General features: G+C 43.3%; 1 protein-coding gene across 1 annotated transcript in view; it reads right to left on the minus strand.

Annotated features, from left to right (window-relative positions):
* Positions 1-14152, minus strand: part of pcdh15b (protocadherin-related 15b) — a 314409-nt gene that overhangs the window by 184009 nt on the left and 116248 nt on the right. The window contains exon 17 of the mRNA XM_052112379.1: positions 3646-3774. Coding sequence (XP_051968339.1) covers positions 3646-3774 — 129 coding nt within the window. The remainder of the gene's footprint in view (positions 1-3645; positions 3775-14152) is intronic.

The raw sequence follows: 14152 nt of genomic DNA on the forward strand, positions 1-14152 counted from the left end.
TTAAAATATGTTCTTTGATTTTTATCCTGACCAATAATTTTGAAGATTTAGATTTTTACCAATTGCACTTGTATGCCGCTTGTGTACATAGAAAATGGCTGCGCAAGAACGTTCCAAAGATGATCCCCAGTGGACTGACTTGGTAAATAGACTTTGGTAATTCTCATAAAACATTTGAAGACAAGTCCTGGCCGAATTTAACACTAAATGGATGAATTAATTTAAAATAAATTTAATTAAATATGAAATTATATTTTGTTTAACAAAAATGAAGCCTACATATAGGATCATTAAGAATTGTGGCATTATATTCAGAATATTTTTTTTTCTTTTTAGCACTCATTCAGACGTTTTCCGTTTACTATTACCATTGTTATCAATTATGATTCTTATTACCATAACACAGGTATTTATGTATTGTTTACTGTAGTTTTACTGAATGGTATGCTGTTGCACAATGGGTTTTTTTGTATGTTTTGTTTATTTTTTTTATTAAAATTAGAGAAAACGAAAAATACTAGCATGGGAAAATTATATCCATCCATCCATCCATCTTCAAACGCTTATCCGAAGTCGGTCGTGGGGGCAGCTGCTCCAGCAGGGGGCCCCAAACTTCCCTATCCCGAGCCACATTAACCAGCTCTGACTGGGGGACCCCGAGGCGTTCCCAGGCCAGTGTGGAGATGTAATCTCTCCACCTAATCCTGGGTCTTCCCCGAGGCCTCCTCCCAGCTGGACGTGCCTTAAACACCTCCCTAGGGAGGCAGCCAGGGGGCATCCTTACCAGATGCCCAAACCACCTCAACTGACTCCTTTCGAAGCAAAGGAGCAGCGGCTCTACTCCGAGCTCCTCACGGATGACTGAGCTCTTCACCCTATCTCTAAGGGAGAAGCCCGCCACCCTTCTGAGGAAGCCCATTTCGGCTGCTTGTACTCGAGATCTAGTTCTTTCGGTCATGACCCAACCTTCATGACCATAGGTGAGGGTAGGAACAAAAATTGACCGGTAGATCGAGAGCTTTGCCTTCCTGCTCAGCTCTCTTTTCATGACAGCTGTGTGATAGAGTGAGTGCAATACCGCCCCCGTTGCCCCATTTCTCTGGCCAACCTCCCGCTCCACTGTCCCCTCACTCGTGAACAAGACCCCGAGGTACTTGAATTCCTTCACTTGGGGCAATACCTCCTTCCCTACCTGGAGGACGCACTCCATTGGTTTCCTGCTGAGAACCATGGCCTCAGATTTAGAGGTGCTAATCCTCATCCCAGCCACTTTACACTCGACTGCCAAGCGATCCATTGAGAGTTGAAGATCACGGACCGATGATGACAGGAAGACAACATCATCTGCAAAAAGCAGCAATGAGATCCCCAGCCCACCGAACCGCACACCTTCCCCACCCCGACTACGCCTTGATATCCTGTCCATGAATATCACAAACAGGATTGGTGGCAAAGCGCAGCCTTGGCAGAAACCAACCCCCCACATGGAATGAACTCAACTTCGTGCCGAGGACCCGGACACAGCTCTCGCTTTGGACGTACAGGGATTGGATAAGCCCTAAGAAGGGACCCCCCACCCCGTACTCCCGCAGCACCTCCCACAGTCTCTCCCAGGGGACCCAGTCATACGTCTTCTCCAGATCCACAAAACACATGTAGACCGGATGGGCATAATCCCAGGCCCCCTCCAGGATCCTTGCGAGAGTAAAGATATTGTCCGTCATTTCATGGCCAGGATGAAAACCGCATTGTTCCTCTTCAATCCGAGGTTCGACAATCGGCCGAACCCTTCTCTCCAGCACCTTGGAGTAAACTTTACCAGGAAGGCTGAGAAGTGTGATACCCCTGTAGTGGCGAGGCGACCCTCTCGTCCACCGGGGTAAACTCCAAAGTAGCGGCGCTCAGCCGGGGGCTCGTGAGTATCTCCACACCCGCCCGTCGCCTCACACCCTGGGAAACTCCAGAGAAGAATAGAGTCCATCCCCTATCCAGGAGAATGGAACCAGAGCCAAAACTGTGTGTCAAAGTAAGCCCCACTAGATCCAACTGGTAACGCTCCACCTCCCTCACCAGTTCCGGCTCCTTCCCCCCCAGTGAGGTGACATTCCACGTCCCCAGAGCTAGCCTTTGCTGCCCGGGTCTGGTCCGTCGAGGCCCACGGCCTTCACTGCCACCCATATGACAGCGCACCCGACTCCAATGGGTGGTGGGCCCAAGGGAAAATTATATATGCAGTAATATATATATATATATATATATATACACAAATTATATATACAGTATACTGTGTGTATATATATATATATATATATATATATATATATATATTCATGCACTGTATATTCCATGTTGCGGTAATGACAATGTTGTTGTTTTTTTGCATTGTGGTAATGCGAATTTGGGGATTAAATGTTCATCCATCTTCTATGGCCGACTGTCCTATGCAGGATCACGTGATAGTGCTGGACCCTGTCCCACCTTTCTCGGACCAAAGGCGGGGAAACATCCTGGACAGTTGGCCAGTCCATCTCAGAGCAAACACACACCGACAAACACTCACACCTACGGGCTATTTAGGAAACCCACACAAATGTGAGAACATGCGAACTCCACAGAGAAAAACCTTCTTGCTGTGAGGTGACAGTGCTACCCACTGAGCCACCATGCTGCCGAGGATTAAATGTGCAGGGGTAAAATAAGAAAAATTTGTGGAGGTAAAATTTGTAAAATTGGGGGTAAAACTGTCATGAAATTTCACAATGTAAAAAAAATTATAATAATAATTAATGGCTCTAAAAAAAAAGGCTTATTCTTTATAATATGTCTTAATTGCTTCTTTTGATATTAAGTATAATAATATTCCAGGACATTTTCTTGATAGGTTTCATGAGGGTTTGGGAATCAAGAACCAGTTGAGAACTTAATGTTTTCATCTGTTCTTCAACGTCTATCAAAGTGAACGGGACACCATGCGTAACTGAATCTACTGCACCACAGGAAAACAAACAAACAAACAAAACTATTGAAACCAATGAAGATGAATGAGCTTGCAGTCTAAATTGAGTGATGACACAATAAACAGTCAAAACATCGGTCTAATGTGATGCCCTCGTTGGTCACATGCAACAACAAACACACAGCACAACCAGAGTAGTAAAAAAAAAACCATTGTTTTATCATTCTCATGTTGTTCTAAAAGTTCTTCCATTGGACAGAAAAGAACATAATAGGCAGAATGACCATCCACTTTGATTTTATTTTCAGAGAAAAAACAAGAAAAAACAAATGTGCAAAATATGTGTAAAACTTTGCAGATTATATCTGGGCCTACTTATGACTATTAGCCTGTTTTCCATAAGTACAATAGAAGGAGAGAGCTCAGGAAAGTCCACAAACAAAATTACACAAACTCTCAAACAGAATGTTCTGGCAGTAAATAATATCCATCTGATTGCCATGACTCCAGAGGGCAGAAAGCAGATGCACAGCAAGTAGTTGTGTATTAATCCTTTGGCAATATTGTATGTAAGAACAATCATGCCAATAAAGTACTTTACATTGTAATTTGTAGTATGGAGATCAAACAGACAGAGAGGGAGAAGAGAATGAGTAGAATTAATTCTGGATATGGGCATCCAGGCTTACCTTCACTTGACCTACAAAAGCGTTGGACTTTTCCTCTTGAACTGTGAGATTGAGGGGCAGGAGCGGATCGAACACTGGGTCATTATCATTGACATCAGTCACCACTATATTCACCATAGCAGTCGAAGTCTGCCAAACAGAAACATTCAGGTTACTTACATCTTTCAACGCAGTTCTCTAAAGATAAACATAACACTCATTTAGGATGCGGTTCTCGGTTCAAACTTAAGGCTAGCATGTAAACAGATTCAACCGTTAAACTGTTATATTACATACATTTTCTTTTTGGCTGGAGGCGGACAGTGTTTGCTTTCATAAACAATTATCCATTTATATTGATTAATTTACATAGAATTTGTGAAATTGCTAACATATTTGCATTCATCATCAAGCTATGAATGGGGTCTAATGAAAAATATCCACAGCTGTTAAGCGGATTAGTGCTTCAGAGAATAGATCGCTGGCACCAAAATTAACATGCTGGCGGGAGAAGTCTATCTTCTGAGAAATGATAATTAACTGTCTCCATTTCAAATAATTCACAAAGTGTCTTATTTTAAAAGATGAGGAATGAAAAAATACAAACATCTACACATAAATATGCACCTTGTGTAAACGTACACAGCACCACTTTACACATATTGTAGTTATATGGTTTTACCATAACAAAGTTACACATTAATCAAGAATATTTTTTGTAAGTTTGGAACACCATTTATTTAAACACAACTCACTTGAATATGAATATGTAGACCTGTCTTTAATTACAAGCTGCCATATTAATTATCACGGTTGATAAAAAATGACTCGCTTTTCAGTAAGAGAACCAGCTGTTAAGTGTGTGATTCATGTGAGAGAGTGACTCTAACTCGCACCTGATTAATTGTTTTATGAATCTTTTTGTCAGACTCATTAAAAAGAACCTGTTCGTAAAAATGATTTGTCCGCAAATTGGACATCACAGTTCGTGCTCTCACTGTGTTTGCCGTTGCCTGCTGTGATGAGTAGTTGAGCTAATAAGCCTGGCCTTTTAGATGTTCTTGTCAGGCTGGACAAAGTGATTATTACAAAACTTAACAGCAGAATTAAAATACTCTATTAAGAAACGAACAAGCAAGCAAGCAAGCAAACAAACAAACAAACAAACAAACAAACAAAGCCAGGCCTTTTAGAAGTTTCATAAAATAAATAAAAATAAAACAGGACCAAATACTTTAGCAAGATTAAATGAGCAAGTGAATGAATGAACAAACAAACAAACAAATAAATAAATAAAATACAAACAAATGAACAAACAAGCCAGGCCATTTAAAGTTTCTCACTAGACTGCACAAACCGACGACTACATAAAAAAATCTAACAAAACCAAATACATTTGCAAGAACTGCATGATCAAGTGAATTAACAAACAAATTAATGAACCAACAAATGAACAATCAAGTCATGACTTTTAAAATTACACAACGGAAACCAAATTATTTTGCAAGAATTGAATGGGCAAGTAAATGGAAAAAAACTAAAATAACAAACATTCAAACAAATATGGCCTAAAGAAGTTCTCACTAGACTGCACAGAGTGAACATTTACAAATAAACAAATCTACTGAAACCAAATATTTAGCAAGAAATGAATAAGCAAGTAAACACACAAACAAACAAACAAACAACTGAATGAACGAAAGAACGAAAAAGCCTGGTTTATTTTTAAAGTTCTCACTACACTTTACAGAGCAATGCTTATACAAATTCAAATGAAACTAAATACTTTTGCAAAAAAATCATAAGCAAATGAACTAACCACCAAACAAACAAATGAAAGAATAAATAAGTAACAAACAAGCTAGACCTTTAATAAGCTCTCACTAGATAAGTTCTCACTAGACGTAATTATTGCAGAAAGTGACAATTACATTACAAATCAAACAAAACCACTAATTTAGCAAGAAATTAAAGTGCATGTGAAGGAATGAACAAATGAACAAACAAAGAAACAAAAAAGTGAATTAATAAATGTACAAACAACCCAGGCCTTTTAGGTGTTCTTACTAGAATGAACAAAGTTCAAGACAGTTATGTATCAAATCAAATGAAACCAAATACTTCTGCAAGAAATGAATGAGCAAGCGAAAAAACAAACAAGCAAACAAATGAATGAACAAATGAATGAACAAATGAATGGTGATTTCAAGATAGACAAGGTACAAATGTAAATGTTATTTCAAATAACAAATAACTGGGAAGAGAAATCAGCCATGGATTTTACATAGAAACTTGCCCAAAAGTTGTTGGGGGTCGCAGCCCTTTTCTGCATATCGCTGCCCCCTTTGGCATATCATGGCGGTGTTTGTGGCCCATTCTACATAACGCAGTGTTTCATTTCAGCTTATCGTGGCCCATTCTGCCCGTTTCGCGATTGGCCCGGTTCTCACGATGGCCAGTCCGCCCCTAATTGGCCTCAAAGTGCGTTGGCCCACATATACTGTAGATTTAGTACACCTTTTTAGTTTTATTCTTCTGTTTTACAGATACATATGTGCTTATTTAGCTATACAATGCAGCCTGAAGTACTCCAATGTGGCCTATTTGTGTACTCCGCTATTTAGAAAAAAGTCAAGGCATTTGCAGAAGGCAAGCCACTCTAAAACCAAGCAGATTCAGCTGCAAACCAAAAACCCATGGACTAAAAGTATTTCTCTCATAACCCTTAAAGTTGCTTTGTCTTTTTTATGTTTTCCTGCACCCATTTATGCAGAGTCAGAGCCAATCTTGTTACTTCCTCTAAACCATAACGCATTGGGGTAATATCCCAGTTGGGCAAGGATAAAACCTATTTTCCATTAATTAACATTCGTGTCTTTCCCAACCTGCTTATTTGTCAAGGCTTTAAAGGCTGGAGAGTTTGGCAGATTGGCTGTGTAAATGTTTAGTGTGCAGTCAATAAAGTCTACTCAGTGGAAAAACACAGATGCTAACAATGTAAACTGATCTATTTGTCAATAATAACATAAATAGGTTCACAAAAATGGTATCTTGTGAATATGAATGCGAAGGATCCAATTAATGTTGAGGACATCAAGGGTGCAACTGTATTACGAAACATGTGAATTCACAAAATAACATCTTGTAAAGGGGTATTCTAGCTACAAAACTCACTCACAAATGTATAATGTCTATTTTACAATAACAATAGAAGAGAATTGAAAATGAAACAAATATTGTATTTTGTTGGTAGAGTCACAAATGCCGCTTCACAACAGAGTTCAGACAAATATCAGTACTATCTGGAAACATTTCTACTGTACACTCAATGCTAATACCACTGTAGTATAGTAGCGCTGGTATACTGTGTAACATTAGTCACATACAGGACATTACTATGGCTTGCGAGCAAGTTGTACTCTACACAATTAGCTAAATGATATAACTACAAAACTTTCTATGAATTAAAAGATGTTATTAATTTCAAAATCAAAAGTCTGGCTAGACTAAAATACCATCAATGCCCCTTATGTCCTACAAAGGCAGTACTTCCCACAAGGCTGGAAAGCTCTCTATTTTGGACTTTTGCCTTCGCCTTGGAGAGGTAATCTGGCTCTCTGACCGCTCCCTGAGCAAAGCACCTCCCTAAGCACCAGGGACAGAGGTCAGGCACTGAGTGTCACCCAGAGCCCTTAGAAAGTGCCTAATTTTGCGATCTCTCCTCTCCGCTACACTTTGGAAATGACAGCGTATTTAACTGGCTAATGACCATGTGGTTTAGCAAAGGTCACTGTATATTAAAAAAACCTTTCTTATTCGCATCTGCTCCCTCAGGTCTTACATCTCACATTTACCCTTAACTGAAGAAGAGAGGTCATGTCGGGACACTTGTGGGTAGATGGGGAGAAACGATGGAGAGTTTTCTCATCTTACTTTCATGAGCTAAGCACACAGGAGCGTCTTTCTCAACAGAGCAGGAGAAATGAGACATCACAGATCTGAGAATTCTGCCAATTAAGGTGTTATGATTGACTCTGGGGGTTATAAAAGGAATAGTTCAGCCAAAAATGAAAATTCTGTAGTTTACTCAGACCCCTGTGACTTTTGTGTAAGGGTATATTCAGTTTTACAACTTCGTTGCCTTGACAATGTCAACCTAACCCACTTTAAACACTACAACTACAGTGATACAGTGAAAATGGCTATTTATATAACTTAACAGCTCAAATAATAAACAGGTTTTAACAGAAAGATTAATGTAGGTACTTTTATAAAATTATAAGCTTCAAATGTCTGCATGTAAAACCACCAACAATATACCCCATTCACTTCCACTATAAAGGACTATTTAATTTATGTATTTTTTTTTAAATTAGGGATAATTCAACATATTTGTTTTTGTGCTGATCAACATTATGCCACAAATGCTATTGATTGAGTTTAACTTGTACTGAACCTCAAATATCCCTTTTAATGTCGATCTATTCCTCACACTAAACTATCATATGACTTCAGTAGACTTGGTACATTGTCCTAGAGTTAAAGGTGAATGTGTAATTTCTGCACTACTAGTGGCACCAAACGGATTTGCAAATATAAAGAATGTTTTCAAACAACATTTGCAAACACCCCTCAGACCAATCAAGCCCTTTCACACTCTCCTGTTCCCTACGAACAAATGGGCCATACTAAATAAAATCGAACATTTAGCACTGTAATGAACAAGACCACTATAACATAAACACATCGGGCAAAAATCATGGCAAAAGAATCTGGTCATCCGATAACATTGTTGGGATGGAACGGCAGCTGGCATCGGGGGATCTAGCACAAAAGATAGGATAGTTCTTGTTAACTATAAGCGTAACAATACATAGCCAGAGTATCTTATGAAATTATCTGAAGCTCGACTGTAATGAGCTAACTTGTATGACAATACCAGAGTGTAGCTTACCTGTTGAGAAGCAACACGGCAAGATTTGAACCCAAGAAATTCCCTTAAAGTCCTCCACATTGTAATGTTCACTCTGGTTTTACTCCATTCTCTGACTCTTTGTCTTTTAGCAAGTCTTCGCATTTTGGCGAAGCTAAGTTTCATTCCCTCTCTAGCATGTCTGCCATGGATGTTCACATTCTCCCAGTTGAACAGTTTACTACAAGTAGCCACGCCCCAAACTCACGCTATAGGTTGAGCTAGAAAGGTATGGGTAGAGCTTAGCGGGCCGCACAAAATATAAACATCAATGTTTTGATAGTGTCTGAGAGGCTCAGTGTTTACACTTTTGGGGGAGGTAAACCTTATACTTATAGTTGTCTATAGCTGGGATATAAGACCGTATATTGAAATAAAAAAAGATACACACTTCACCTTTAAATGGACCACTTTTATGATACATTTATGGTGCCTGTGTTTACTGTAGTGTAGGGTGAGAACCACATGAGTAAATAATGACCGAATTTAAATTTTCCATTTTTAGGTGAACCAATATAGGAAAGAATTCACCTTTTTTTGTTTGTTCAGGTTGAAGCATGGTTACGCTAATGTGACACTAAAGGCATTGACATATCACAAATCCGACTTTGATGTAACATAATCCCTCTGTTAGACAACGCCCTCAGCAATTTGTATATAAATGGGCAACATTGTGCTTCAGCATGATATTTATGTGCTCTCTTCTGGGTACGGCAAGAGATTATCCTTGAGTTTGAGGTGAGCAGTTTACTTGTGTGTCCTTGACGCTGGTTGTAAATCCAGACATCTCTTTCATTGAGGAATACTAAGTGAGATTTTCTCGGATGGTTCAACCAGTAAGGAAATTAACTTTGAGAAAGTGGGAACAATGCTTCATAATTAAAAAACCTGTTTGGCTCGTTAATCTCCATCATTACAGCATAATCACTCCATTGTAAGATGCACCTAATTTTCCTTTATTTAGATCAATCACTATGGGCCTCGGTGAGAGTGGACAGCACAGGAGAGACCAGTCACTGGAAATTACTTTGAGACATTATAAATCAAAGGAAGTCAAATACGTTTGCAAGAAAAAGCAAAAGGAAAAAAGTTGAGCAAATGAACAAACAAACAGACAGAAAAACAGTGAAAGAAATCAGTGTGCTGTAGAGCCTTTTGATTGATTGACTGAATAAATTGATCAAAAGTACATGTCCTACCATTTCCTACATGCTGTCTACATTGGACACGAGCAACGTGTCATATTGCATCAAAAGCAAATCACTCCCATTATAATCTATCATGCTGTCTCCACCAAGAATGCCAATTAGAACGCAATATGTTGTGATGCGCGTTCAGCCGAAGAACTGATGAGTTTTATTTCTGACGTGCTCCAGTGCTACTCAAGCCAATTTGTTATATAGTCCACCTACAATAAACAAAATTTACATACAGAATATCATGTGTGAATATTATTATTTTATTTGTCATATATTTATTTCTGGCCGATATATTAAAGGCATCTGGTGATGTTTCTGGTCTCTGGTCTACAAACTTAAATCATATTTTGCTTCTAACCATATGTATACAGTTTTAGCAAAAGAATATATTATATACAGTTGAAGTCAGAAGTTTACATCTTAGCTAAATTAAACTGAGTTTTCTCAATTCCTGACTTAGTTAGTTAGTTAGTTAGTTAGTTAGGATCACTACTTTATTTTAAGAATTTGAAATGTCAGAATAATGGTAGAGAAAATAATTTATTTCGGCTTTTATTTCTGTCATCACATTCCCAGTGGGTCAGAAGTTTACATACACTTTGTTAGTATTTGGTAGCATTACGGATAAGATGAAGGCAGACGTGGAGTGAGGATCTATTTGCAGGTTTATTGAAAAAACATGAAAACAGACAAAACAGGAAGAAAGGAAATACCCGCAATGGGGAAATAAAACAAAAACACGGAAAACATAGAAAGGTTGCACAGGCAGGATAAACATAGAATGAGCACGGAAACAGGTGTCCACAAACATCAACAATCGACAGGGGAATGGAGATACAGCAGGGTTTAAATACAAAGGAGACATGATGATGACAAACGACGATCAGGTGAGCACAACGACACAGGGCTGGCAGTGATGAGGGCCGGGAATCATGGGAAGTGTAGTTTTTACAAAGGGAATAGGAGTTTGAGACAAAGACTAGTGAAACACAGGGCAGACAACAAGGGAATCATGACATAACCCCCCGTCAAAGGAGCGGCTTCCAGACGCTCCTCAGAAACAAAAAGAAAAAGGAAATACTAAAAAAAAATAAAAAATTGTCCGGGTGGGGTGGGGGCAAACAGACAGACCAAGGGAGCACAAGGGGCAAACAGACAGACAAATGGTGCACAAGACAGGCAGTCCAAAGGGGCACAGAGAGCAGACAGGCAGTCCAAGGAGGCACAGAGAGCAGACAGGCAGTCCAAGGAGGCACAGGGGGCAGACAGGCAGTCCAAGGAGGCACAGACAGCAGACAGGCAGTCCAAGGAGGCACCGGGGGCAGACAGGCAGTCCAAGGAGGCACAGGGGGCAGACAGGCAGTCCAAGGAGGCACATGGGGCAGACAGGCAGTCCAAGGTGGCCACAAGAGGACTGGATCAGGTGGCCTGGGAGGCGGCCTCAGGACCACAGCCATGGGGAACTCCGAGGGCGGAGCCGAGGTAGGCGGAGCCATGGACTGCTCAGGAGACCACGTCGTAGGAGGCTCCGGAGGCGGAGCTGAGGGAGCCACTGGAGGCGGAGCCGAGAGAGCTCAGGAGGCGGAGCTGAGGGAGATTCTGGAGGCTCAGGAGGCGGAGCTGAGGGAGGTTCTTGAGGCTCAGGAGGCGGAGCAGAGGGAGGCTCTGGAGGGTCAGGCGGCGGAGCTGAGGGAGGTTCTGGAGGCTCAGGAAGCGGAGTTGAGGGAGGCTCAGGAGGTGGAGCTGAGGGAGGTTCTGGAGGCTCAGGAAGCGGAGCTGAGAGAGGCTCTGGAGGCTCAGGAGGCGGAGCTGAGGGAGGTTCTGGAGATTCAGGAGGCGGAGCTGTGGGAGGCCCAAGCGGCGGAGCCGAGGAAGGCCTAGGAGGCGGAGCCAAGGGAGGAGGAACCATAGAAAGCCCTGGGGCCTCAGGAGGCTGAGCCATGGGAGGCTCAGGAGACAGAGCCAAGGGAGGCTCTGGAGGCTGGGCCGAGGAAGGCGGCACCGTAGGATGCTTTAGAGGCGGAGCCCTGGAAGGCTCAGGAGGCGGAGCCGAGTAAGGCGGCGCCTTAGGAGGCTTTAGAGGCGGAGCCCTGGAAGGCTCAGGAGGCAGAGCAGAGGGAGGCTCGGAAGGCGGAGACCTGGGAGGCGGAGCCGTAGGAGGCTCAGAAGCAGAGCAGAGGGAGGCTCGGGAGGCTCAGGGTGCTCGGGAGGCGGAGCCCTAGGAGACTCGGGAGGCGGAGCCGTAGGAGGCTCGGGAGGCTCAGGATGCTCGGGAGGCGGAGCCCTAGGAGGCTCTGGGGGCGGAGGTCTGGGTGGTTCGAGAGATTTCAGAGGCGGAGCCCTGGGAGGCTCGAGAGGCGGAGCCCTGGAAGGCTCGAGAGGCTCGAGAGGCGGAGCCCTGGAAGGCTCGAGAGGAGGAGCCCTGGAAGACTCGGGAGGCTCGAGAGGCGGAGCCCTGGGAGGCTCGAGAGGAGGAGCCCTGGGAGGCTCGAGAGGAGGAGCCCTGGGAGGCTCGAGAGGCGGAGCCCTGGGAGGCTCAAGAGACTTGTGAGGTGGAGCCCTGGGAGGCTCGAGAGACTTGAGAGGCGGAGCCCTGGAAGACTCGGGAGGCGGAGCCCTGGGAGGCTCGATAGACTTGAGAGGCGGATCCCTGGAAGACTCGGGAGGCAGAACCCTGGAAGGCTCAGGAGGCGGAGCCCTGGAAGGCTCGAGATGCGCTGGATCTTGGACGGTCATGGCTACAGGTGCTGGCTCTGGGACGGTCGAGGCTACAGGTGCTGGCTCTAGGACGGTCGAGGCTACAGGCGCTGGCTCACTGATGTTCGAGGCTACAGGCACTGGCTCACTGACGTTCGAGGCTACAGGCGCTGGCTCACTGACGTTCGAGGCTACAGGTGCCGGCTCATTGACGTTCAGGGCTGCAGGCATTGGCTGGTTGGCGGAGGCTGGAGAGCAGAGGCCTTTCTTCTCCTCCTCCTCCGGGCGGATGAAGTTGGCAGCTCTGGTTCGTTGACCACGGCAGGCGTGGGGGTTGGCTCACTCACCGTGGCTGGCGAGGAAAGCCCAGAGGCGGGAGACCGGATCAGGAGAGGTGGCTCCCCGGCAGCGAACTCATCCACAATGAGTCCCACATACTCCCGCCAGGTGCAGTCTCCGGTCTCCGGCAGTTCCCACCACCGGTTTTTGGGAACACCGAACCGGTACGCCACCTTCAAGGTATGGTCATCCCAGCCGGTGTAACTGGCCACGCTGGCAAAGAAGTGGGAGAATTCCCGGACAGACAGGTCCGATTCTGTCAGCTCTTTGAGGAACCCTGCTAGATCCATTGTGGGTCGATTGTTCTGTTACGGATAAGATGAAGGCAGACGTGGAGTGAGGATCTATTTGCAGGTTTATTGAAAAAACGTGAAAACAGACAAAACAGGAACAAAGGAAATACCCGCAATGGGGAAATAAAACAAAAACACGGAAAACATAGAAAGGTTGCACAGGCAGGATAAACATAGAACGAGCACGGAAACAGGCGTCCACAAACATCAACAATCAACAGGGGAATGGAGAAACAGCAGGGTTTAAATACACAGGAGACATGATGACGACGATCAGGTGAGCACAACGACACAGGGCTGGCAGTGATGAGGGCCGGGAATCATGGGAAGTGTAGTTTTTACAAAGGGAATAGGAGTTTGAGACAAAGACTAATGAAACACAGGGCAGACAACAAGGGAATCGTGACAGGTAGCATTGCCTTTAATTTGTCAAACATTTTGGGTAGCTTTCAAAAAGCTCAAAAAATTGCTGGAATTTTGGCTCATTCCTCCAGACAGAACTGGTGTAAATGAGTCAGGTTTGTAGGCCTCATTGATTGCACATGCTTTTTCAGTTCTGCCCACACATTCGGATTGAGGTCAGGTCTTTGTGATGGCAACTCCAATACCTTGACTTTGTTGTCCTTAAGCCATTTTGCCACAACTATGGAGCTATGCTTGGGGTCATTGTCCATTTGGGAAACCAATTTGCGACTGAGCTTTAACTTCCTGGCTGATGTCTTGAGATGTGGCTTCAATATATCCACATTATTTTCCTTCCTCATGATGTCATCTATTTTGTGATGTGCACCAGTCCCTCATGCAGCAAAGCACCCCCACAACATGATTCTGTCTGCCCCATGCTTCATGATTGGGATGGTGTTCTTCGGCTTGCAAGCCTCACCCTTTTTCCTCCAAACATATTCATGGTCATTATGGCCAAACAGTTAAATTTGTGTTTCATCAGACCAGAGGACATTTCTCCAAAAAGTAAAATATTTGACCCAATGTGCACTTGCAAACTGTAGTCTGGCTTTTTATGGTGATTT

This window comes from Xyrauchen texanus, chromosome 40 (assembly GCF_025860055.1).
Source record: "Xyrauchen texanus isolate HMW12.3.18 chromosome 40, RBS_HiC_50CHRs, whole genome shotgun sequence".
Lineage (NCBI taxonomy): Eukaryota > Metazoa > Chordata > Actinopteri > Cypriniformes > Catostomidae > Xyrauchen > Xyrauchen texanus.